The 27,824-nt window shown below is 36.1% G+C and overlaps 2 protein-coding genes across 2 annotated transcripts; both read right to left on the minus strand.

Annotated features, from left to right (window-relative positions):
- Positions 1–921: 921 nt before the first annotated feature.
- On the minus strand, positions 922–13,781 carry LOC129282550 (UDP-glucuronosyltransferase 2B33-like). The gene is made up of 8 exons (XM_064115043.1): positions 13,164–13,781; positions 7,004–7,247; positions 6,213–6,417; positions 5,489–5,666; positions 3,859–3,915; positions 3,359–3,524; positions 2,728–2,947; positions 922–2,008 (listed from the first exon to the last, which is right to left on the minus strand). Exons 1-8 carry the CDS (start codon positions 13,458–13,460, stop codon positions 1,726–1,728), a joined length of 1,650 nt encoding a protein of 549 aa, XP_063971113.1. The 5' UTR covers positions 13,461–13,781; the 3' UTR covers positions 922–1,725.
- A 4,714-nt stretch (positions 13,782–18,495) lies between these two features.
- On the minus strand, positions 18,496–25,310 carry LOC135157872 (uncharacterized). The gene is made up of 2 exons (XM_064114971.1): positions 25,148–25,310; positions 18,496–22,672 (listed from the first exon to the last, which is right to left on the minus strand). Exon 2 carries the CDS (start codon positions 22,631–22,633, stop codon positions 20,480–20,482), a length of 2,154 nt encoding a protein of 717 aa, XP_063971041.1. The 5' UTR covers positions 22,634–22,672; positions 25,148–25,310; the 3' UTR covers positions 18,496–20,479.
- Between the last annotated feature and the right edge of the window lie 2,514 nt (positions 25,311–27,824).

Genomic DNA, 27,824 nt, shown 5'->3' on the forward strand with positions numbered 1-27,824 from the left:
TGTCCAACCATATGGGAGATTCATGTCGCATTACATTTTTACACGTCTTTTCTAATACTTGGTGTTGTCAGTTTTACAGGGTGAGACTTTCTGTCAAGTTTATACTCTCAATTTATCTCGACAACTGGGGCTATAAGCCAATACATCATGAAGTTTGTATGCTGTATATTGTGGATGCCATGAAATCCCCCCAAACGGTTAATAATGATAATAAAATAGGTATATTTACCCAGGGTAGCCACTTCAGTTCCGAAACTGTTCTCCTAGCGGGCCCTGCTATTATTATTACCCCGGCTTTAGCCGAGCTGTTAGTCGCATTAAGAGGAACATGGACAAAGAAATGACTGATTACCTTTTAATAGTTCTTTCAAATCAAAACACTTTCCCACTTTCCACCCAGGTGTAGTAAATGGGTACCCGGTTCGAGCGTCCGATCAGGGTAGCCGTGCTAAAGCCGGGATAATAGAACATTTGTATCAAGCGCCACATAAATGTTGGATATTCTTATTATTACTATTATTATTAATATTATTATCACTATTATTATCTTACCCATTTTGTTACCTGCAAAACAATACTTACATATTGATATCTTAAATACGACATTTGAATTTGGGAAGCAACTTCCAGTTTCTTTTGTGGATAGAAAAATTCCGGTCAGTAGCATTACACGTTGTCCAGCAGCAAAAACCTAACATTTTAAAACCCTTTCCGCACGTTATATTTAACAATTTTCTTTTGATATAATGTAAACTGATAAAGTTTATATTATCCAACTTTGACAAAACAAATTGCAGTTTTCTGTAAAATATAAATTAAGTAGGCCTAATATTATATATGTACGGTCCAATGTATACAATTTTGTATGGTACGGATTCCCATGTAAGGTGATGCGTAAGAAAAACAAAATTGAGACTATTTATGATTCCTCTTGTATAAAAAATTACATTTTATTTTACAATAAAATGCACAAATGTCTAAACATTATTTGGCTGTTATATTTTCTTTGTATTGTTTACTGTATAATAGGCGTATCCCACCACAAGCATTTGCTTTTAGGGTACACGCCTTATAATCATAACATATATATTCTTCATGACAAACTGATATTTGTATGAATTTATGTTTACGAAAAGTGTATAAATTTGTGAAATTGAAGAAAATAAATGTGTCTTTGAATCGAACATTTTTTCACTTTGCCTCACTATTTTGAGAGAAAACATCTTCCACTGCAAACGTTTATTTCGTAATAAAAGGTTTCGCTACAAATTGTTGATCATTTTTCCTATATTTTTTACCATTTGCCACACTTACACTTCTCGGCCTTATTCGACTATTATTTTACATTTCAAATGTTCAATGACACCATGTGTATACCTATTATTAAAAAAAAATAATTTTATACTATGCTTAGATTATGAAAAAGCAAAAATTTACAAAGTATGTTGGAAAATAGTATGATATTATGAATTAGAATTTAACCCAATTTGAGGTTAGTCCTCTGTTTGCACTTCATCCAGTAAATAGTTAATTATTCGGAGGTATTGAATGAATTTCACTCGATTAAGAATGACTTTCACTTGTTATTGAGTAAATAGTTTGAAAATCGTATGTTCTAAATTCATTATAAATTTAATGATTTAAAAATGAGTAAAAGATTGCTCTTTTTTCTTTAGTTTAGAAAGTAAAAACAAATGAACTCTTATTGATAGGATTTCAGAACATTTAGTCCGATTTTGGTTTCGCCGTAGTTTTCCCTCTGGTAATACATCGGTAACAGGCTCGCATAATAAGGTAGTGGATATAAAGCCCGAGTAGGACGATGGCGAGGAGAAAGGCGATGACATCCAGCGAGTTGAGGGCGACGAAGTTCATCTCTCCAGCTCTAGATTTAAGATGTGAGCCGCCAAATTTGACGATATGTTCGATCCAAAACATAGCTGTCTCCAGCGGGCTGACGATCGTGTCTTTGCTGATGGATCCATACTTCTCAACGTTGGCTTGGTAACTGATAAAGCAATAATTGTATTCATATCGAAATCATGAAAATGACTTTTACTCATTAATGAGAGAATGTTACATGCTTTTTGGAAGTCGCTAGTATTCGTTTGCGACAGCGAAATTGATGTGACAGGACGATGGCGATGCCAAATATATTTTAACAACAAATATTACTATTTTCAATTAGCCATGATCAAACAAGAAATATACTATAAATTACATAACTAGACATATACTTTTCATTTAAAGTCCGCTAATATCAATATCTTATAAACACATATAACACCACTACTTTGTCCGGTGTTAAATTTTGGGTGTTAGTTCAACACCTTTGGTTGTTACTTGAACACTATTTGGTAATGTTGGTGTCGATGGTGTTTACTGTAAAAACTGTGGTGTAAAAACTGACACCAGTTGGTGTTAGTAGAGGACCACACTCTGAGGTGTTAAAATGACACCCTAAAGATTGAACATAACACCAAAGAGTGTAAATGTAACAACTAAATGTGTTGTAATAACACATATAGGTGCTAAACTAACACTGTAAATTTTAACACCGGTGTAGAATAACTGATGTGGTCCTCTATGTACACCGGTTAACACCACAGTTTTTGCTGTGTATGTTCGATCTCTATGGTGTATTTCTAACACCTCAGGGTATGGTCCTCTAGGAACAACACTAGTGTCAGATTTAACACCACAGGCTTAAAACCATGGAAAGCCCACCTTGGGTCTGTCAGTACTTGGTTAATAGTTGATTTGATGACGTCAGCAGAGAGTGTTGACTTTTTAAGGACAGCACCCATCTTCTTCTTTGCGATACGGGCTGCTACGGAGGGCTGATCAGCAAAGAGTGGAATAAGAACCATGGGCTTCTTGAAGTGCATTGCCTCGTAGACTCCCGCGAGACCTCCATGGTATATCAGAAGCTTCGTTTTGGGATGAGCTATATGTGAGACAAAGCAATAAATTTCCTTAGCGTTTATTTGTGGGTCACACGGTTAGAAACTTTCACATCATTCATGTAATCTTACTGGAATGTGTAAGCTGTCATGCATTGTGTAAAATCACAGAAAATTGGTGTTTGGTGTATGAAACTTTACAAAAATATCCTGTAAATTTAAATAAAACTCTTCTTCAAAAAAGGAGCGTTTTATGAAAGGAGTTGTCGGAATTTTCTTGGTCAACTATGAAAGAATTTGGTATATCATCTCATTTCGTCGTAACAAAGTACATGTATAGTATAATAATATTTAGTATATGCTAATAGTTTTGACTAATGGGAGAGATCAGAATCAATCTCGCAAATTAAAACAATTTCATTTATTTATCTGCAGAAAGTAAAATAGAGATTTACCAAGGAGGTCACGCTGTGGTAACCATGACATCAGGTGAGTGTTGTTACCAAGGTTATGGAGAGGAGGGCCAACATATTTCCATAGCACCCTCTGCGGCAATTCACTGAAAACCTTCGCGAAGTCTTCGTTCATTCGCTCATTTAATAGATTTACATCGGTTGATCCCTGCAACGTCAAAGGAGCAGAAAAGATTAGAGAATACATGGAAAAAAGAAAAAAAGTTGTAAAGAAAAGGGAATTAGAAGAACGAAAAAGTGCAGGACTAACAGGAACTAAAACAATAAAGTAGAACAAGAACAAAAGTGAAAAGACTTAATTTACCTTTCGTTTTATCCCTTCCAGTGGATTCTTCGTGTAAACTTCAAACTAATAAGAACGATACCCTAAAATTACACATCTTACTTTGAAGGCACTGAATGAAAAAAAAAACCCTTTAGATGAAGAGCATTTTTGTGGACATTAAAATATAGAATCAACTTGTCGAAAGAGGGCGTCTTACCAAGCTAAATACAATGACACCGTATTCTCCCGATCCTTGGACAAACGATTCCAATTCCTATACATAAGAAATGAAATGATGAAAATATACATCGACATAAACTTCACGATTCTCATGTTCATCGGTCCCGTTACATCGGAAACCAGGAAATATTTTAGCTCATTCAACATCTTATTAAAGGACAAGTCCACCCCAACAAAAAAATGATTTGAATGAAAATTTCATCAAAATCGGATAAAAAATAAGAAAGTTTACCTATGACATTTTAAACTTTCGCTTCATTTCACAAAACAGTTATATGCACATCCCGGTCGGTGTGCAAATGAGGGAACTGATGACATCACTAGCTCACTATTTCTTTTGTATTTTATTATATGAATATTCTAATTTTCTCCCCATTGTCCTGTGAAAATTTTAATTTCTCCCTGAAAATGTGGAATTGCCATTATTTAACATTTTTATGGTTCAGCCAAGTTTTTCCTTATTGTTAAATCTGTAAAAATTGAAATATTGTATAATTCAAACAATAATAATAAAAAAAAAGTGAGTGAGGGACATCATAAAAATCGATTCACTCATTTGCATGTGACTAAATAAAACTATTTTGTGAAAAAATAAGCGAAACTTTAAAATGTCATAACTTTCTTATTTCGCATCCGATTTTGATGAAATTTTCAGCATTATGCTTGTCTGATTCTTCTTTATTTATTCATTCTTAATAATTCTCTGGGGTGGACTTGACCTTTAAGCTGGCGCTACGCATCCGCGTCCAGAAAGACGACGAAAAGACGTTGTATAGGTTTGGATTTCAAGTAATATTTTTGATTTCAACATTGATAGCTTTATGCCGAACTAGCAGTAAAATAGATTCACTTATTGGAACTTTCATATTTAAAGCATCATGCGTCTCGTTTAAAATGACTGCGTCATCATAATCATAGCCAGATGGAAATTGTGGTGGGCCATCGACACAGTTTATATGTAAGAATTAAGAACCCCTTTTCACTGATTACGATACTTAGGGTGCCAAATTAGGGGTCCGTCCCTAAGTTGTACAGCTCTCTGAGTTGTACAGCGACTTCAAACTTAGAGAAAGCTCATTAACATGATGGCCCGGAACTCGTTCAGCATGTTCAGTGTGGTTCAGGGGCACGTTTCATGAAAGGACTTTTCGAACGTTTTATCAGACAAGACACTTACCAAAGTAATTGTGCTTCTCAGCCAATCAAATTCAAGGAAAGTTGTCAGATCTGACAACTTCTCGAACGAAAGTTTTGATGTATCGCCCATCAGGGTGCTCCGCAAGAAGCTTCATGCACTCGGTCTGATCGAGGCATCATTTGCTATAATTTTCCAATCCAACAAACATGACAAATGACCATTGGTCCTATTCATATTAATAGAGTCGCAATTATTGTAAGTTCTCAGTACTGTAAGTTCAGATATTGATATCTTGAATATTATTGTCTGTTGATCCTTCTTACCATGGTATTTGTCACAATGACAAGGTTTAAATAGTTATAACTCTCTATAAACCGGCCCCAGGAGACATAATTTCTCCACTTCACTTAAAAAAAAACTCCTCGAAAGGAATGGCTGCCTAATGCAAATGTAAAATTTCAAAAATCACCTGAGGTAAAGGCTTGGTCTCTCCTTCTGCCACCAGACCAGCTATCATTATCCAATTGGGAGCAGTAGGATGGGGAAACTCAAGAGCGAAATCTATGTGGCACAACCACAGTTCAGCTCTTCCAGAAATCTCCCGGATCGAGGAAGTAGGGTCAATGTTGTGCTCAAGCTGTAACTTACTGTGTAAACAGAGTAAAACGAAGTATACACTTGATGATAGACATGGTAGGGCTAATAATAGGTATAGGCGCAAGACTGGCGATAGACAGATAGATGCGATGTTAACCAAGAGCTATGTCTTTAGTCAAAAGTGTTGGCTTTGAGACCTTTACGAGCTACGAAGGTTACATTGGGAGCACCTTAAAGGTGCAATTTTGTTAACCTCACCCCCACCCCCCCCCAAAAAAAAAATGTGGCACATCAGAAAATTTGCATTTTGAAGGAAATTTGTGCCACAGTTCCAGATTTAAATATGATCGGCTACTTTGCAGTTTGAAATAATTCTTATTCAATACAAGACTCTTCAAATATGGTGACTGTCAAAATCCGGTATCAGGTAAAGGCACTTGACTAATAATAATAGGCTTAACTAACTACGAGTAAAATTACTTTTGAATTAGTAGCTGGAGACTGAGTGGGCATATAAACATAAGTTATAGCGAAATCATTTATTCTCTAACGGGTTAACATGCAGGCAACCGGGCATACAGCAACACTTAACTCACCGATACGGCCTCGTGTTCAGGTACTGCAGAAGCTTCGACAATACGTATCGTCCAATGAAGTTCTGAATCCGTTGAACAAAACTCATCTCATCGGTGAGGTCGCCCATACTTTCGAATGGTACATACGATGACGGCATCTCCATGTTGTAGACGTCCTCGTCGTAAGCGGGAAACCTGGGGCTTGCCGTCATAGCAATATAAGGTACTAAAAAAACATTGGATTTATAAAGATGTCTCAACAACTAGGGCAAACATGTTCATCAGTCTTTTTTCATGAAGACATGATGTTCCTTGGAGTCCCACCTTGTATTGTAATTAAGTAATTGACAAACTCGTTGTCATGGCTCAACACTGTCTGTACTATGGTCGAAATTTAATCTCTACAAATATAGTATAAACGAGGCAATCATCATTGTTAATCTGACTTTTCTTTCTCTTTCTCCTTCTCTTTTTCTTTCTATCTTTCTATTTTTTTTTCAAAATGAAGACGTTTTACATGTTTACTGTCAGTGTTACTCAAAAGCATTGTTGACGATCAGCTATACATGAAGTCTTTACTAGGCATGCTAGGTTAGAGAATCCTCGAAATACAGCTTTTATATGGAATTGTGGAAATACCAGCAATTATTCAAAGAAACAGAACTTTGCTATTAAGTTGCAAGAAATCATAGAATGATTGTCGGTTTCGGTTTTATTTTTCCGGGGGGGGGGGGCACCGTATTTTATACATTTTGTCAAACTTAGACGTTCTGTTTACTTTTCATTTGAAGTGAATTCGAAAGTCCACTTACCCTTTAGGTACTCAGCCAACAAAGGATCGCAGGGTACGAACATTTCAAGGAGGACGAGGTCAAACTTTTGCTTCCGGAGGTCAATCATTAGTTCACGGTTGTTGAACAAATCTTCACAGCTCTGAAGGGAGTAGTCTCTTAGGGCCAGAAACATCGTCATCGTCAACATGACACCAGGTTCAGCTTGGTCAGGTGTTGAGAGCATGTCGTTCATTATGGATTTAATGGGCAACGAGGTGGTTGTCTATCAGAGAGAAATCGTGATGAGATTATGTTTACTTCGATGCAAACAAAGGTTTGTAACGTTTGTAAAACGGAGCAACAGATTGAGAAAACCTGTAATAGACCGGCAAAAAACGATTTTTTAAAAATACTTTGGACGGCAAAACTTGTTAATGCTTGCTAAAGCTTGGCATCCCAGCTAAAAGTCTTGCAAAAATACCCAGAAATAGCGTACGGCCGGATGCCAAGCGCACCTTTGCGTGAAAGTGTCATTTTAAGCGAAAAATCTGAAAAAATCATCACGCATTTTGATGTTTTGACAGAATATGTTAACATTTTTTAATTATCTTTGATATGCGATTCTTTTTACTTGGATTTTCAAAATATAAGTCTCATGAATATACATTTCAAAATTGAATATTACGCACACATATAATGGCACAGTGAATCATAAAACTGCGATTTCCTCAAAATTAAAGTTTGTGAAAACTATCAAGAGTTTGAAATTTTTACACAACTTAAATTCTTCGATTTAAATTCGTTTATCCATCGAATGTATAGTAAATGTCCCAATGCCACAAATATAAAAGAATTGTGCGCATTTTGAATGAAAAATTGAACATACCGTACATTATGTACATAATTACATGTATAAGTACACACTATGATTTTTTTATTCTTTGGATAGCAAAATTTGTCATTTCTTGACATCCCAGCTTAGTCTTGCGGAAATACTGAGGAATAATGTCCGGGCGGATGCTAAGTGCGCTTTTGCGTGAAAGTATAATTTTCACCGTAAAATCTGAAAGAATGTCGAAAATCATGCATATTGATATTTTGACGGAATATGTTAAAGTTTTTAGCTACCTTTGATATGCGATTATTCTTATTTGGAGTTTTAAATTATATGTCCAATGAATATACATTTCAAATTGGAATATTACACACACATACATATATGTGTGTGTAATATTCCAATTTGAAATGTACATGTATATTCATTGGACATATAATTATATATACATAGTGCCATGTATATATATATATATGTATATATATATATATATATATATATATATATATATATATATATATATATATATATTGTAAAGAAATGGATGAAGAGAACAATGATAGGCGTAGCTTAAATCAAGGTTCCCCAGAGCTATCTACCCTTTGGAAAAATTGGTGATGCCGAAAAAATGTCTCTGCCGGGAATCGAACCCGGGCCTCCACCTTTGAACGCCGGTGCCTTAACCACTAGACCACAGAGACGGATTAGTGGCCAGGGTGACCCCGATCCGATCCGATCCGATCCCGATCTGACCCCGATCCATTTCTTTACAATATTTAAATAAAATAGTTGCCAAAGCTGTTGTACATGTATAACTTCACACATATATATATATATATACATATGTATATAGTGCCATAGCACTATGGAACATAAAATAGTGATTTACTCAAAATACTAATGTTTGTGAAAACTATCAATATAAATAAATAAAGAGGCTTTGATAGGAGAAATTATAATTTGTAAACAAATTCCGAAATTTGTCTTTCAACTTAAATTCTTCGATTTAAATGCATGTATCTATCAGTCTATTGAATATGATTATATCAGTCGGTCTAATATCACAAACATTAAAGAAATTTTCAGGTAAGATGGAAGATATATAATTTTATGTTATCCGTAAGGGGACACGCATAATTCATCGGGTGGGCATTTTGAAGGTAAAACTGAATATACTGTACATACTTAAAACGAGTTACAAATTTTCTGGCCGCAACTGCCCCCTGCCCCCCCCCCCCCGGGCCCTAGGAACTATTTTTTGACTGGGGGTGCTGATGTAAATATGACAAGCAGAGCCTGGTTACAGTATATCTCTTTGAAAGTTTTGTTTAAATATTACCAATACTGTCAACACTTGACACCTATCTTACTCCGTTCTGAAAATACTTAACTCTATGTAAATAAATAAAGTAAAAAACTGCGCTCGACGCATGTGGCATAATCTGAAAACAAAGTTATCGATTTTTTTTAAATTCAGCATTGTGAAAACAGATATATAGGCCTACGTATGACGTCATAATATATAGGTGGGCTCATGATGTCATGTTCCTACTTTCTTTTTTTCTGTTACATGAAATCGAATTTATTTGAAGTTTTCATACAATCGCCAATAGGGAGGAGCGGAAAAATAACTTTCTCTACATTTCCCTCCGTAATCATGATAAAGGATAAGTATCTTCCTAGATAAATTATGCGAGCGCGAGCTGAGAAATTTTGATATTCCGATCTGAAAAGGGGAAATTTAACCGGAAAAACAACACTTTTTCAATGATGCGAGCTCAAAGTGCATGCTATCTGAAACTATTTGATATTCCGATCTAGGACTATTCGTAGGAATTCATGAAAAAGATATATATCTCATTAATTAATTGGCCTAATGAGATTGCTATCTTTAAATTATGTTCAGGCCAGAAAATGAGACATTTTACATGTTTTAAGCACCTTTTGTAATCCTGAACAATTATACCTAAAAACGAATTATTCCAATGGTTAACAGAACCAATGGCCTAGTCGTGTATTAAAGTAAAATGTTCAACCTTCTGCAAGAGAGAAGTTCATATAAGTATAAACAGAGAAAGTGGATTATAATCACCTTCACATTTTTTTACAGACGTTACCAAAATAGTTGAGTCAGAACTAGCCGGTTTCCGGTGTATCATTAGATTTTAACCATTAAAAAATATATAACCTAAAGTGTCTAGCGAATAAATTTAAACCATGCAAAATTTGCAATTATGACGGCCATCTTTGAATTTTTATGGGGGAAAATAACTCTTCAACAAATTACCATGTATATTGTCAATATACATTACTCGATATTGCTCTAAATGATACCAGTGTGCTTTTCGTCTGAACAATTACAGGACTCTTTGCTCTGATTGTAAGCTCAGACACCAATGATGATATGATATTCCGCTATGAAGTTTTGAATTTTGGGTGCATGTCTTGTTAATATTCATAAGACATGGATTTAACTGAATCGGTTTTCACAATGATCGAGGACTTTGTTTACAACCACTTTCTGTTCTTCAGATTTTGAGTGTTGTCAATCATGAGCATACGGCCACAACAAGAATTAATTGTTTGTGTGCTGTTTTCAAAAACAGTAATATTAAATTACACCGCCGGTGTTTAAAGAGGATGATCATACCAAGCATTATACACTACAGCGTGGCCCACAAAAATGTTAATGGCACTTTAATTGAGTATAATGTGAAATTACTAAATCCTACTGTATATAATTCATTAGCTTTTTAGCATTAGCATTTTTTTCATACAATTGGCTTGAATTTCATGTGATATGATTCATTAAACAGAGAGAGATGAGCCTTCTTTCAGATTTCATCAGAAAACCTCTCAATCCAAGTTTCGTTATTGCGTTGAATAAAGTACGCACCCAATCACGTCTTTATTCACTATTTGTTATTTCCTTTTTTAGATTTTCGGCCCACAACTTGCGGGCCAATACTTAAATTCAAAAGGAAAATGAAGGTTTAAGAAAATTGGCATGACAACTTTAGTCAAACGTGATTAACCAAACATGAAATTGACTTGAAACCAACGGGATGCACGGTTAGCGACTTGCGATTGATTTTTAGTTGTTTTTAAACGCAACCCTTTCTGCAACAGGCCCCTTGGAATAGCATTATGCAATCGAGAACATTCTGTTAAAATATTCGATCCGAATAAAGAAATATCTATTTAGTCACTGGTTCTTTAGCTCAGAATCCACCATGAGCTGATGGTACCTATTTGATTTGATTTGATTATTAGATTTGATTTATTGTTTCACATTCCACAGAAACATACATCTTGAACAAGATTATGAGAAGATGACAAAAAATACATAGTTGTAGTGTTTTACAAAGAAATGCAATATCGTGAAATATGAGGAACCTATTAAAAAGCAAAGCTTGTAGACATATAGGTTCCCAGAAGAAAATAATCAAGGACTAAAAAAACTCCTAACGCAATGAAGCCAGATAAATCAAATGTAGAAAAATAATACATTATAAAGAGTTCTACATGATAGTCACTCGAGCAATGTAATAATCGTGCCCTCAGAGTCTCTATTTAGGATTAGAAAACAAGAGAAAAAAATACACGGGGTTGGGTAGGGACCTGGGAACGATATTTCAACTGGGGTGTTGATGTAAATTTGACAAGCAAACAAAAAAAGACCAACTTTCACTAAAAATTGAAGGTAATGTTGGTCCCGAGTAAGTGGGGGGGGGGGGGCACTTTTGTGTTACATTTATTAATTTCCCACACCTATAGTAGAATCCCAGGGGGTGCTGCCAATACACGCAGCACTCCCAGGTAAATCTTGGGGATGCTTCAGCATCCCAGCACCCCCCTGCTGACTATAAGGTCATGTGTAGTGCCCGAAAGGATTACATGGGGCTGAAAATATTCCGTTTTAAAAAATAATCGGTACAAAGATATTCTGTACTTGATTCGAGTGTTTATTTTATTTTATTTTAGCGAGATTGACACCATTCTCAGGATTACAAAAAGATGCCGAATAAATTTTCAACCCGAGCTTCGCTCTGCCATTTTTTATTTAATAGATGAGATAAACAGCTTGCTATCTGTTAAAAGACATGCTTAAAGTGTCATCTTGTTAGGTTATAAAATCAAAAATTTCAGCTCGCCCCTCGCGCTTGCATTGTTTAGGTAAATACGCATCCAGTTAATTATTAAATAAATGTGCATAGAATATCCAATTTTTAGCTCTTAGTCTCTCCCAATTTCAGCTCGCGCTTCACACTGACACTGAGGTATACATCCTTTTCTGCCATCAAAAACATGTTTAAAATGCTCCGTTTTTTAAATTCGAAATTTCAACTCACGGTTTGTTTTTATAAAAATTCGCATCCGGTAAATGTACATTGTTATCTTTTGAATAACATAAAATGATATATCTTCCATCTTATTTCAATTTTTTTCGCAGTATGTGACATGAAAACAATTATTGTTATGTGTTTATTCGATTAAACGCGTTAAAATGGACGAATCTGAGATGCGGAACACAAACATTCTACTAATGATAGTTTTCACAAAATTACTTAAACATTCTTTTGATATTTGTGACATTAGGACATTTACTATACATTCAATAGGTAAACGCATTACCGAAGAATTTAACGTGTAAAAAACTTCAAACTATTGATAGTTTTCACAAACATTTATGTAACGGAAATCGCTTTAAATGTTTCACTGTGCCATATAATTGTGTGTAATATTCAAATCTAAAAAATGTATATTTATCAGACTTATAATTTGAAAATCCCCCTAAAAGGATCGCATATCAAAGGTAATAAAAAATTTAACCTATGCCGTCAAATTATCAAAATGCGTGATTTTTTACATCCTTTCACATTTCACGCTAAAATGGCACTTTCACGCAAAAGTGCGTATCCGGCCGTACGCTATTTCTGGATATTTTAGTAAGACTTTTAGCTGGGATGCCAAGCATTAACAAATTTTGCCGTCAAATCCTTATCTAGAGCGCCTTTTGACGTTTGGCCGGTTTCTTATTAACATGATTAATGGTTTTACAATGAACTTTGCAACTATAGAGGAATGTAGCTGACTTGAATAGTAAAACGGCTCGCTTAACTCTGGGCAGGGGCAACCCCATTGTATTGAGCTGAATTATAAAAATACATAGCACTCCGGTCCAAGAAAAATGAGAACATTTCATATAAGGAAGGGTCTATTCGACGATTACCATATAATAGTGCTTTTCAGCGAATCAAAATCATGGAAAGTTGAAGATCTGACGACTTGTCAGAATGTTAAATCTACATGAAGAAACGCTCCCCGAGTCCCAGAAAACAAGAGTTAAAGATAGGCTATTACCTTGAATTTTATAATCCTGGTAGCGACATCATCCTTGTCGAAACCTTTGAGCTCATATGTGTCAGCAACCAAGAGTGTTACCGTGTGTCCTCTAGCCATTAGACCAGAGGTGATTCGTGCAACAAAGCGGTAATGCGAGGCTTGTCCCACCGGATGGAACAGCGTTGCCAAGAAGTTAGCCCCACTTGCGCAAGGTATCGTCGAGATAAGTCCAAGAACAAGTGCGTTCAAGACCAGGAACCGAAAAGAGACGGTATCAGCCATCTTTATTTGACCCTTTTCCAGTCGTGCTTGCATACGGGTGCTCCTCAACTGCCAACTTGATTGCCCTTGTTAGCACGATAGAGTACAACTTCCGCAGCATACATGGCTTAAGTAAACACAGTTTAGTCATCCGTGTACCAAAGAAAATACGACGAAGTTCACGTAATTTTGTACAAATATTGATCTCGTCGTCTGAAAATGTTGGACCACCGATGAACTTCAATATAAACGTGACACCTTTGGGATTTGATTCAACACAACACAATGAATGTTACTAGAACCCCCCCCCCTTCCGTTCTCCCTATATAGGGTCTGCATCGACCCTCGCATTCTACCAGTTATTCGAGAGCCTCTAATTTCTCGAAAGTTCTCGAATAGCCTACTAGAAAGCTATGATCGATAGAAGATCTCGCGGATTAATTGATCGGGTGAGGCGGGGGGGGGGGGGGGGGGGGTTAAAAAGAGTGAGTGTGAGTTTCTATAGCCCTTTGTCGTGCTTTTTCGTAGAAGCGGACGATGCACATCGCTCAATTACATGTACATCCCTATCCCTCTTTCCTCTTACCGGCTCACTGTGATCTCTTGAACGGTTTCCGATAAGAATCATGATAAACTATTGAATGATTAAACGAATACGCCCTGGTTTGATAAATTTTGATTTCTTCCCCTCTTGATAAATTTCGATTTCTTCATCTCTCGATTCCCGCTCTCAAACATATCATCGAGTGCGTTGTTCAGTATCTGCTCCTTCAACATGTTCAAATGTCATTCCTCTCATTCTCCCGCCTTCTCTCTCTCTCTCTCACACACACACACACACACACTCTTTCTCCCTCCCCTCCTTTCTCAGTCATTTTCCACAAAATGTATTTCTGTCTATTCGTAATAATTACATCTCATGTAATGTTTATCAAAGCAATCTGACTAGAATAAGAAAAAGAAATGTAGGCCGGCAAATTTTTATTTACACCACCTTGCATTGTAAGCTTCTTGTTTTCAAGCAAAAACAACAAGTAAAATATTTGCAAATCAAATAATATTAATGAATCATCCTACGAAAACAATAAAACGAAATTTATCATATTGCATGGTCAAGGAACAATAAATGTGTAGCTTGGTTCTAGACTATAATGTTTTTTTTCGGGGGGGGGGGCTTCTGGGGGCTTGAAAATTTTTCTACGTTGTTCTATTCTAATGCAATAAAAAAGGCCTATTGTAGGTAGCCTTATATTGACCAAGCAGCTACCCCCCGTATAAACATATTTCTAATATCATGCGAGGGAGCGTAGCGATCACATTTTAAAATGCTTGATAATTTTTTATCTATAACATGCTTCGGGGCCTGATGGGTGTATGTAGATGAGGGCATTGAGGGGTAGGACTGGTTATCATGAAATAGGTTGGTGTTGTTACTCTCTCCAGGCATTCATTCTCAACATTTAGAGACTTTGAACGTAAAATGGTATAATACAACATGGCAAGAGATGGGGTTTTAACGCCAACGACACCCTTTGGAAATATTATTAGGAAATGTGTTGACCAAGGAGAAAATGTTTGAAGTGAAACCTTGCACGTGGAGCACTTTATGAACTTTATGTTTGAAAAAACATCTGAAAGCGAAATAAAACCATCAAACTTGACATAAAAACACAATTAAAGATATACAATTGTAAATTTTTTGGTGTGATTCACATTTCGTTCACATAAAATTTGACAAGCAAAACAAAAGGAGGTCCTCACTTGTGTATTAACTACATATTCCCATTAAAAATACATTGTGACTTTCAAAGGCCTGGGACACACTTGTGTAAGAACCGATTATCTACATTAATTTTTTTAATTATAGTTCTCAAAGGGGGAGAGTACGGGTATAAGAAGTCTATGATCTCCTGGAATGTAGTAGACTGCCTGGCATTTTTTTTTCAGATTAACCTCATCATATACTTTACCCACCACGAGTATAACAATACTAATGCCATAAAATTGAAGTTTTAACTCTAAACATATCCATGTTTTGTCAAAAGCGCTCCGAATTTTCGTCATTCTTTAGGATATATATTTTTGGCCCGCTCTGCGTGCAAAATTCTGCATTATAATTTTGCACGCAGAGCGGGCCGAAATTTGTTGGGGTATTGTCTTTACATTCTCTCGCCATCCAAAACATGGAGAGACATTCCTGACTCTAAACTATATGTTTTATTAATTTAGCCTCAATCGGGGAGTATATAACGACAGAGCCATTTCCCCAAAAATATATATCCTAAAGAATGACGAAAATTCGGAGCGCTTTTGACAAAACATGGATATGTTTAGAGTTAAAACTTCAATTTTATGGCATTAGTATTGTTATACTCGTGGTATGTAAAGTATATGATGAGGTTAATCTGACAAAAAAATGCAAGGCAGTCTACTACATTCCAGGAGGTCATAGACTTCTTACCCCCTTTGAGAACTATAATAAAAAAAAAATAATGTAGATAATCGGTTCTTACACAAGTGTGTCCCAGGCCTTTGAAAGTCACAACATGTATTTTTAATGGGAATATGTAGTTAATACTAAAGTGAGGACCTCCTTTTGTTTTGCTTGTCAAATTTTATGTGAACGAAATGACTTTCATTTTTTTTGAAAATCCTGGATCCGCCCTGTCACACAGTTTGATATGCTAGTCACAATTAAAAGAGCTGAAAGAGAATCTCAATGCAGTGTAGAAATAATAGCTTATAATATGAAATCAAAGTAAGTACACTCGTTGCATCAGTTGGACAATCTTACCGTAACCCATTTATCAAGCTCAGCGCACAATATGCGATCCGATACGATTTTTTTAAAATAAATTGCGTTTTGTATTAAATGTGAAAGTTCCTAGAAGTAACATTTATTTTATATGAAGTTTTGCCTAATGTTAGGAATAATAAATCTTAATTTTACGTTGCGGCAAGCCCTGTGGTCAGAGTAATGTCCAAATCGGCTTCAAGTCGATGGTGACGTCATCGATTTGGAATTGAATTTGCTTTTATTCCAACAAGGAGGCTCGAGCTTAACTGAATTTCGATTTCAGTTGTCCTACCACTATTATGAACGATGGTCGCTAAGATTTTATTGGTTGGAATGCTCATATCAAATGTAATTACAATCTCTTTGAAATTTGGATAGCAACGGATCGCATAGTGTGCGCTGGGCTTTAAACGCTGTCATAGAAAATAGAATACACAGCTGAACATTAACATATACGTAGCTTACACATAGCTTTATTGTATTTACATAGCCCCGTTGCATAAAAGTTACTATTCGGGTATTAAACTTTACCATCTAATGGTAACTAACATGGTAACGATGATCATCAGCATGGGTGTCGATCGGTATTCTTGGTTGGGGGGGATGATTGACACAAATGTTCTTGTGGATGGGGATCTTTCAACATTACCCCCACTAAAATCACAAGTTAGGACATTTGGGAGTGGTTGATCTGCATGGTGTTCTTGCAGTGGCGTACCGTGAGTCACGGCATTGGGGGGGGGGGGGCACCAGCAAAACTTTTGAGTCACTTAGCAGGCGCGCGAAGCGCGCTCAGTTGCCAGGTATACTGACCTAATATAGGGACATTTTAAGGACAGTGCCATTAAACGGATATGTATCTCACTGCTCAAATAATGCGAGCGCAAAGCGCGAGCTGAAAATTTTTGATATGCAGACCAAAAAAGGACATTATAAGCAAATTTTTGTAATCATGATACATACCTGTCTTGCTAAACAAACAATGCGAGCGCGAAGCGCGAGCTGAAATTTTTGTAAATATTGACCCCAATGCCCCCCCCGTAGTTACGCCACTGTGTTCTTGGAAATTCTTTCATTGTTGCAGTGTACTGTACTTATATAATTTTTTTCAAAATTTAATTTGTGTTACAAGTAAGCCTATTCTAAACTCATACGAAAGAAAAAATGACAAAAATTGTCTGGACCATGTACAAAGTGATCTGTTTATTGAACATGATGTATACAACTTCTCTTTTAAATCTAACCCGACTGGCATTATCTTTTTTCTTCTTAATGCATGATGATAAAATGCAGATTCGGACAAATTAAGACTAGCACAGATTACAAACTGTGTGGCTTCTAGTGCGCCGTCGGGCCCCGCATCGGGCTTACCGTCATTCCTTAGACGATTTTAACCATGGATTTTAACATGTTTTAAATGCTTTATAAGTGCATGAAACAAAAACAAACATAAAAACAATCAAAACTCAACTGTCATGTTATGATATTTCTCCCAACATTTTCTTGAACCATCAGTGTGTAATATCAGCTAATATATGTGTTAAAATGAAATTTACGTACCGCATGAGTGTGCTCATATAGAATGCAAAACTGTCATCCCTTTCCAAACTCAAAACAGATTTCTTTTTGCCAAAATAAGAAAAAATCAATCAAGTTTAGTTATTCAAGTCCATAACAATAACAAGAATAACATGGAAAAAAAACATCCGATGTTCATATCCGAAGATACGCTTTAGAGAGAAATGAATGATTATTCTTTCTGAAACCATTAATTGATTTCACTTATTAAAAAATTGTAAAAATATGATCATATTACCACTGGTGGGATGGAACACCCTATAAACAAAAGTTGTTTTTCGTCAGGGTCCTTTTATGTCATGTGTTAAAAAATATCATATACATAAACATTTCATTCTTTTTCATCTTGAACCTCCACCCATCTGTTTAAAAGTCCTGGAAAATAATGTTTTTATTTAATAACAATATACACAAATTGCGAGGGAAACAAACTGATTGATGGCATACTATAATCATCACTATAATCATCATGATCAAACTTTTCATTTTTTCATCATTATTATAAATTTTCTACCCTAAATTATTGGGGGGGATGATAATACAGGCCACCCCCCCCCCCCACTTGAAATATTGGGGGGGGATATATCCCCCCCATCCCCCCGTGATCATCAGCCAATCAGAACCAAGAATTCCATGCGAGTTACTGTTGGTTGGAAAAGTTACCATAATGGTAACCTTTATGCAACGAGGCCCAGGAATTGCTTTCGCATGACATATTCTTATAAGATATTTATCGGTCATTCTTACTTTTATATTTCAAATATACTGATTGAAATTTGAATAATCATAAAACGCATTTCCATTTCTTAGACAAGAATTGATTGGTAACGAAGTCATTGCACATGAGACATGTTCTTAATTGTAAGAGTAATTAGTAAATCATCTTCAAGCATCATGTCCGCTTACATGTAGTTGGCTTACTTGAATTGATACACAAGGTCGATATACATAAAAGTCACACCAACAAAACCGATTCCACATCCACCGATACTAGCACATCATTGGTAATAACGTAAAAACTTGGATCGACCTGGAATCGGTTCCACTGAATTAACTGTAACATTGAAATAATTCTGAATATGTCTCACAAATCGAGTTCTTGTAACTTATCCTCGCCTGGAAATAACCATGACTTTACTAGATGATTCTGAATGAGTATACATTGCGTATCAAAAAAAAGTTTACACTTTGAAAAAATCCTGTAAAATTACACATTTGTAATATCCTGAAGATTTTTCCACATTTTAACATTGGTTATGTTTGTACAGATCCATTTAAGCAAATGACGATATAACTGTCAAAAAATATTTCCGCTTGAGTGAGCACCACTTACTTTTGAAAAGTTAGTGAAAAATGATTTGCGCAGAACTTTGGAATAGTTATGCAAATAAAAATAGACCTTATTCATGAAGAACACGTGGAATTTAGCTAGTAAAATTGATTTGAAGATATCTTTTACCTTTTAAAACTTGTTTCCTTGCCTAAAACGCTTCGAAGAATGCATTGCGCCCCACCCCACTCCCCCACACACCGAGGTCATCGAGACGTTATTTTCTTTACACTGAGCTGTGATTTACATGAAATGGCTTAGGCTTGGTTTTCATTTAGTTAATCATTGTCAAGCTTGGGAAAAGTGTGGAGAAACAAGTATTAAATGAACAAGTGAAATGGAAACCCACTTTGAATGTTAAAAAAATAGTGAAAAAATGCTGGAGATGTCTGATATAAACTTTTGTTCAGATTCAGTAATATCCTCAGATCCAGCTGGCACAAAAAGGGTAAAGATTGTGCTTACTAAATGTTAAAATTTCAATGTGGGTGGCAAAATTGTTACAAAATGCATGAATGTATCCGTTTTATTTCAATTGACTAAAAGTGCAGGGGAAATGTATGAGAAATATTTCGCAGGGTAAGTTTGATTTCGTCCTTTCCCCTTGACACAGCGTGAAAACAAGCATTTCTGCGCAAACAGATTTCTGCGAGCTTTACAAAAATGGACAGTGCTCACTCAAGTGTAACATTCTGTCAAAACTTTTACTTTTATTGGATAGATGAGACCCAAACCCAAGATTATAAGTGAAAAAAATACCAACATTTTGTATATTTTTTAATTCCCAGGGCTTTTTCAAAGTGTAAACTTTTTTTTGATACGCACTGTATAGTTACATGTTTTTCTAATAAGGTGTTGCTAGAAACTTGCGATCAATTGCAAGTCCATCTTCAGTCCCTAAATCAATCATAAGTATTGAAATTAATTGCAAATTTGCAATTGATTACTAATCTGTTTCTTGAAACAAGCAGCGTGATCTTATTTGCTACAGATATAATTGATATAAGTATAATTGTAAAATTAAAACAGAATATTTGCAGATGCTTTCTTGCAACACTCCCTAACACATCTAGTTGTTATAAATTATCCTCGCTTGGCAAGACAAAAAACACTGTGATTTCATCACACGACACACTTCGTGCGTTAACCCTGCAAGTGATATCACGGTACAGTCACCGACCCCCAGGGGGATGAAAGCCTATTTTGAATGGCATACAGTCGGTGGGTTTGGAGTGACTGTAGTATATTTCTGATCAAAAGTTCACACGACTACCAAAGTTGATAGAGTAAACATTTCCAAATCCAAACGGACAAATTAAATAACGAAGTATTGAACATCCGTTGAAATGTAAAATTCAGATGATGAGCTCAAAGTTCTTCAACTTCATCTTCTGACAGCGAGACACCATCTAGTGAACCTACTTGAAAGTCATTTTCATCTTCCTTTTCTTGGTGCCCTTCAATGCCAGTCCGTTTTGATGTCTGGTAAAGCTCCCCTGTTTCATCATGTTGTCCAGCCGTGTTACCCAATCCATGTTTGCTACTTAATTGTAGGTTTCTGGTCCCATGTGTAATATCTCCAAGTGCGTCTTCCTCGTTTTCGTCATCTTCGTCAGCGTCTTCCACTGCCTCATCAATCCTCATTTCATTTTGACCATCAATGTTATCGCTTTCATCCGCCTCCTCTTCCCCAACGTTTAAATCACCAGAACTACTTCGGTTATACCTTGTGTTATGATGAGATTTCATGCGAGGATGAGGCCGTTGTTCATAGCTAAGGGGGTTTCCCCCTTTCTCCATCTCATTTCTACCAGCCTCATCATGTTCTTCCTCTTCCTCCATCACATCTTCCCGCTCACTCTGGCTGCCGTCCTCAGCCAGCGTCTCCATCTGCAGCGGTCTTGTGAATGATGATGACGATGCCGCGAGAGATGCAAGACCTCCGCCCACTTCCGGTCGCCCAAATCTTGGAGGCCGCGATCTCCCGGGTGTCTTACTCAACATCCCACCGCTGCCACCAAAGGATCCAACGTTTGGAATATTTCTTTTGGGATCACCCATTCCGCAAATGCGTGGGCCACTAGGTTTTGTTCTTACTACTTTGGGTTTGGCAGTTCCTTCGGGATCCAAGTCTCGAATTGTCATAGTTGATTTCTGGAGAATGTCTGTGAGAGGGGGAGCGTCGGGAAGTTTGTATTCTTGCTTCGCTCCTGCGTAAAATCGCGGTTGACTCTTCTGTCGTTGGATTTCTTCGCGCGTCATGAGTGGTGGGCAGAAGTAATTCGCAGGATTTTCACGGTCCTCCTCTTTCCTGATGATGAGTTCAATCTCGGTTGGAGGTGGCATAGTGTTAAGACTATTAACGGGAGACACCAGATCTTTCATACCCGTGTAGCTCCCCCGCTGTTTTAGTATCTGAGCTCTCAAATCAGTAAAGTTACTGAAGAAGTGAAGCTTGTCTGGAATAGAGAACGCACTTATCCGTCGTTTGGCAACACCCTTCCACTTTTCCCTAATCTCTTTCTTCCTAGCATCCGCTTTCTTGCGCTCGCAAAGTTCAAGAAGTCTATCACGAGAAAACGATCGAGATGATATATATCCATCAGCTACTCCTTCCAGGATGTCCAACTGGCTCAACTCTGGGAAGAGTCTCTGAACCAAGGTGATTGTTGACATGTTTTTTGGTGTCATGTGAATACTTGGGAACGAAGAGGTGTTGCGGTCAACGAAAGTGTTCCTCTGTGTTATCTTGGAGCAGTCGTAACAATGTCTTGGGCCAAGGACGTCGCAACATTCTCGAGACAAATCACTCGTTGATTCAAATATTTCTTCGTTCATATAACTTTCAGCTCTAGAACATGGTCTCTCCCGATACCTCCGCATGAGGTAACGCTCCTCATTTGGTTTACGGACCTTACGAGCTGATCTAGATTGCGAAGCATCTGGACGCCGTTTGGCGCCTTCACCGTACAACCGACAGGATTTGCTCCTCTCCCGTGTTTGTATTTCATGTTTTGCTGCCATATCAATAACCTGGGTTCCATTCATACCATTCTCAGCTTCACCATCAACATGTTTGGAAGGGGGAGCAGTCTGGCATCGGTCTGGTAAAAAGGTCCGAACTCCAGAGTACAATTTCGTTGATTCACAGCGCGATGCATTTCGTGTGTTGACACCATCAGCACTTCCTCTTAGGTCGAACAGACTTGAAAATACTACAGGAGAGCCAAATGTTGAAACGGACCCAGAGGTTGGTCGTTGGGACAAAGACTCATCGATGACCTCAGTAAGCAATCCTGGGAAGAGACTATCTGTCGTCTTGCGCTGCTCTTCAGCTTGCATCCGTGCCTTTCGTGACTCTGAGAAGTCTGGGGATATGCTCTTTGACCATTCGAAGACCACATCATCTTCGAAGGACAGTATTTCTTCTGGAGGTGGTGCTCGGCATGGTCTGCTGAGGTTTGGCTGGGGGACATCAACTCGAGAGCTTGTCCTAGGACTTGCTCTTCCTTTAATCAGCATAGTAGTGTATCAGGCCCGGCGTTCAAGACATCTCGAAATCTGAAGGAATGATAATAATAATAATAATGACAGTTAGATTTATACAGCGCCTTTTTTAAGATGATACAAACTGCAATCATAGGATCAATGATATTTGGTGAAGTGAGGACACGTTGATTCATTACACAAGTGAAAGTATTCACAAAGAATTTAGTTTAGTTGTTTCATAAAACTGATCGAACGAATGGCGACTCTTTCTTGTGTCAAAGAGTTTGAATAACTTTGTGGAGGTTAGGAAAATCTAATTTGTGTGGCTCTACATGGAAATTAAACCATTACAAAAATTCATTTCACGAGCATTATTACATGCTTCGCAATAAGTTCGAAAAGACCTGGTGGAAATTCTGGAATGATTTCAGAAAACAATAACTATGTGAAAATTACCATATGCTAATTTCTCTTTTTTGGCAAACTAGTCCTTTTATTAAGTTCTCAGGAGTTAATGGGGTAGGTACAGCATGTACAGTGTATATATTTTATTTTATGATTATGATATTTTGTCCCATTGTATATGGCATTCATGATGCCTACCGGGTCGTACAGTATTTATATTGATATCTTTATAATCATTTTTATTTTATTATCAAATCATCATTGGTATTGTGTATCCACATTTTGATCAAATATGACAAAGATAGCCATTACTCATTGATCACTGATACGTGTAATGAAACATATTTCATGGTCCAAGGTTCTTTCTTAACTCGAAACACAAAGTAAACATCACAATAAGAGGTTATAGATTTGATTTGATTTGATTTGATTTATTGTTTTCTTCTGCATCCATAACATTCGTATAATACATTCTTCATAACATAATAAACATAATATGCTAGCATTTTTGGCATGAATCATAAATAAAGAGTATTAAAAAGATAATTTCAGACAAAAATGATTAACTATATGATATTCACAATTTGCAGGAGAAGGATTGTCATCATAAGCAGATTGCTTGAAAAAAATGACAATAGATGATATGAATAACCACGCGAAATAAATTTAGTAGTGTAAATTTCAAAACCATATGCTGTAATGATTTTTATCATGAATATTACCTTGCCTATCAATGTAATACTATAACTATCCGCTCTAATACAAACATTATATATTAAAAGATGTCAGCTTACCAAAAGGTATTTAAAACCACCGTAAATGTTAATGGTCATGTTATTATCAAAATATTTTTTTAACAAAACGTTTAGCCATGATATTCTAAATACCAATTGAAATGTAAGTTGGTAACGTTATTAAGATATCAAAAACACGAAAATATATTATTCATGAAACATATTAAAATATCTTGGAGAAAACTTTTGAAAATGCTACACTCTAAAAACTGGAGTGCTAATTTAGCTCTTAAGGAGCGTGTATAGTGACTGCACTTCGGAGTGCTGATTTTCTCGTTCAAATTTGAACTAAAAAATCAGCACTCCGAAGTGCAGTCACTATACACGCTCTTTAAGAGCTGAATTAGCACTTCGTTTTTTAGAGTGTACCATTAAACATTTAGTCAATCATGTTTTAGAAATGTTAAACATGAGGAATATTATGTTGTAAAACGTCATTCTGGGCCTTTTGTGAATACTGTTGTTGGCATTGTTATATATTTCAACTACGGTAATTATTCATATGGTTATTAAACTTATTATTATTGCTTTTACTGTCATCATAGTTATGATTATTCTAATTATTGAAATTATTATATTATCATCATCATTACAACCATACACTCATTTTAATTATCATCGTTATGTTTACCAGCACCTCCATCATCATTGATGTATTGACTGTCCTTTTTTAAATCTTTATTATTAGTAGTAGTATGTCGATAAAAATCAAAACTAGAAGAAAACAAATTAGTTTGGAGTAATATTAGCTTATACAAATTATTTACAATTTTACCATAATTATCAATATTATCACTTTACGAGTTAGGCCAGTGAACACGACGATCATAATAAAATCATCGTCAATCGAAATTTTCAATGTAATAATCTTTGTGTCTTGAACACAAGTTGACAAATAATACCAATGATTATTACATGTACACCATGTGAAATACCTCCTTCGCGACTTTCATATTACACAATAAAATTGTCCAACATTTTAGTGAGAAGACAGGCCTACCTTACGAACTTCTTTATGATAATGACACATTCACTTTATTTGATTTCAGATTTATCTTCCCTAAACTTGGAAGGCAGGGCGTTTAAAAGTAAAGCACTGAACGGGATTGTGTTCAGTCAAAGGAGAGAAATACATGTAAAATACTCTCTCAGTCTTTTTGTGTAATAATGTATTGGGACTTTCAAGAAACGTCCGGTTACAAAATGAATGGGACATTTATATTCGCACGGTAACTAAGGACGCACTATTTCCCTAAATCCCGTATCATGTTGTTGAAAAATATATATTTACATAATATTCATATCGGTCATATAATCTCACAACACATCAAACATTGTCACTACTTACATGAATTAGCTGGTCTCAAGGAGCATAAGAAATATGAAATTGTTTTGTCTCGGTATCCAGAGCTTGGAGGTGTGTGTTTACTGAGCGAGCAGTCGTATAGCCTACAGTACACAGTACACCCAGCACCACCACACATGTAAGAGACTGGGATCTTATTGAATATGGACCTCTTTTGAGGCAGGGGTCGACCTTTTGTCATAATAGATGACTCTATAGAATTGTATGGGTTTATTTGACGGTCTGTGGTTTATTAGGGTGAAAAGAAAATCAATAACGCGTGGTTACAGATATCGCGATCATCACGATACCGATAGTGCGTTTTTTGTCGTCTGCTCGATTTGAAGGTTGTGCCCCTTTGAAGAAAAGTTAGAAAACAAATGATGAAAACCGCTATTCCAGGTGCTTTACAAGCACACGAAGAAACAGAACATGGTGGTGAGTGTTCATGGACAAAACGCTTGTATAATGAATGAGGTACTAGCTATTAATAATGAATTATATTCAAAAGTATGTAAACACGAACCCTCTGCCCTTGACTCAACTCACCCAGGTCCCCAAAACTCGATGTTAGATCTGATCATCTTAAAAACATTGTAATGCGAGTTGTACTTTGTTAGTGTCTTTGCAAAGCCACATGCAATGTATTCTTTCTATCAAACATCTTTTTTTTATCACCGTATAGATGAAGTATATTTGAAAAGAACCCAGTTTCATAAGATATGGGGTTCGTAAACGAATTATTTTGTAAAGAAGGCATTACTAGAACTTTTTATTAACAAGTAGTTCATTTGTGATAAAATTTGTTAAATTGTATGATAAATGATAAATCCATAATTTATTGTTCGAAATAGACATGAAATGAAATACTCCGAAAATTTGCTTTGCCCAATTGATCGTGGGCCCGGCAGCCGCTGTGCAGCGCCAGATCGACGAGGCTCTATCCCTTTAATCGTTGAACGCCAAACAGGGTAGCAGCAACTCCCATCTTTTAACGTCTTTTGGTCTGACGCGGCCAGGGTTTGAACCCCCAACCTCCCGGTTGTGAGACGGACGCTCTACCAACTGAGCCAACACACCGGTTATTTATGATTTGAAGCTATATGCATGATATGTAAAAAAAAAAAGTTGAATTCGTCCTTAATTTGTGATTTGACATGCAATGTAATTGTTTTATTTTCGGAATCAACGAAAGGGGGAGTCAAGTCCACTCCAGAAAATATTGATTGAAATAAATAGAGAAAAATCAATCTAGCATAATGCTGAAAATTTCATCAAAATCGGATGTAAAATAAGAAAGTTATAACATTTTAAAATTTTGCGTATTTTTCACATAACAGTGATATGTTCAACCCAGTGACATGAAAATGAGACAGTTGATGATGTCCCTCACTCACTATTTTCTTTTGCTTTTTTATTGTTTGAATTATACAATATTTCATTTTTTTTTACAGATATGACAATACGGACCAACTTGACTGAAACATACTACATTGCTAACTCCACATGTTCAGGGAGGAATTAAATGTTTTTTTCACTAGGCAATGAGGATAAGATTAGAATATTTCATATTTTATATAATAAAATACAAAAGATGTAGTGAGTGGATGACATCATCAGTCCCCTCATTTGCGTACTGACCAGGATGAGCATATTAAGTGAAGTGTTAAAATTTCATAACGTTCTTATTTTACATCCGATTTTGATGAAATTTTCAGTGTTGTGCTTGTTGGATTTTTCTATTTATATTTAACGTCACTCTTTGTTTGGGTGGACATGTCCTTTAATGTTACAGATCGAGGGAGCCATATTACCTAAATAATTTCATGTACTTTGCATATTTCATTCTATGATGTGCATCCAACATTTGTGTTTCCTTTATTGTAATTTGATTCAATTATCTGTCAGTAAGGATTTAGTATATAATTATTTTTTTTTCCAGTTAATATTTTAGAATAATGCTCAAGTAGTACAGGCTGTATGATCTGTTATATCCATTTGGTACAGTTGATTTATTTTTTATTTTTTTATTCCTCTTTAGCGAAACTGTTGGGGGCACATAAAATTCTAAAAATCTCAATATAATTTCTATATTTTTTTAATTATTATTATTACTATGCAGTTCTTAATTTCTCTTCTTTTTCTTCATCAAGGAGGCGAGTTTCCTGTAATTTTACTATTTGTTGTCTCAATGATTGTTATGTATTAGGTGCTGGAGCCTGGCGAGTACACATGTCATTAATAGGAATGTGGAGGCATGCTCTTGCTGTTGTCTAGGGCATTCCTCCTTATTTCATTTCATTGTTGCTTTTCAGGCTCTAGTACCTCACACGAATCTAAGTTATCTTTGTGCTATGTTATGTTAAGCATTACACACATATCAGTCCGGCATGGGTATTCAAATTCTTCCCAATACCCGTCTTTATTCCTTTTACTGTATCTTGCCTGGCGTTACGTACATACTTTTTAAAATAATGTTTGTCAATGTGTTGTATTTGAATTTTAATAATGTGCAATTTTATATATTGAATGTGCAATATTCTCTCAACGGTTTTTCCATGAGGGCTCGCATGCCTCTGGGCAATAGTACTGAATTTTACTTTTGCGAGCCCTGGCCCATGGAAAAACCGTTTTCTTACTGTTTTCTTCTTCTCTTTCATTTCTACCTTATCTTTATTCA

The sequence above is a fragment of the Lytechinus pictus genome, unplaced genomic scaffold, assembly GCF_037042905.1.
Source record: "Lytechinus pictus isolate F3 Inbred unplaced genomic scaffold, Lp3.0 scaffold_20, whole genome shotgun sequence".
In the NCBI taxonomy this organism is placed as follows: Eukaryota; Metazoa; Echinodermata; class Echinoidea; order Temnopleuroida; family Toxopneustidae; genus Lytechinus; species Lytechinus pictus.

Coding starts and splice junctions, on each gene's coding strand:
- LOC135157872 (XM_064114971.1), bottom strand. CDS start 22,633: ATGCTGATTAAAGGAAGAGCAAGTCCTAGGACAAGCTCTCGAGTTGAT.
- LOC129282550 (XM_064115043.1), bottom strand. CDS start 13,460: ATGCAAGCACGACTGGAAAAGGGTCAAATAAAGATGGCTGATACCGTC. Junction 6,418..7,003: donor GTTGGCTGAGTACCTAAAGG/GTAAGTGGACTT, acceptor ATGTTTTTTTAG/TACCTTATATTGCTATGACG. Junction 2,009..2,727: donor CAAGTACTGACAGACCCAAG/GTGGGCTTTCCA, acceptor TTGCTTTATCAG/TTACCAAGCCAACGTTGAGA.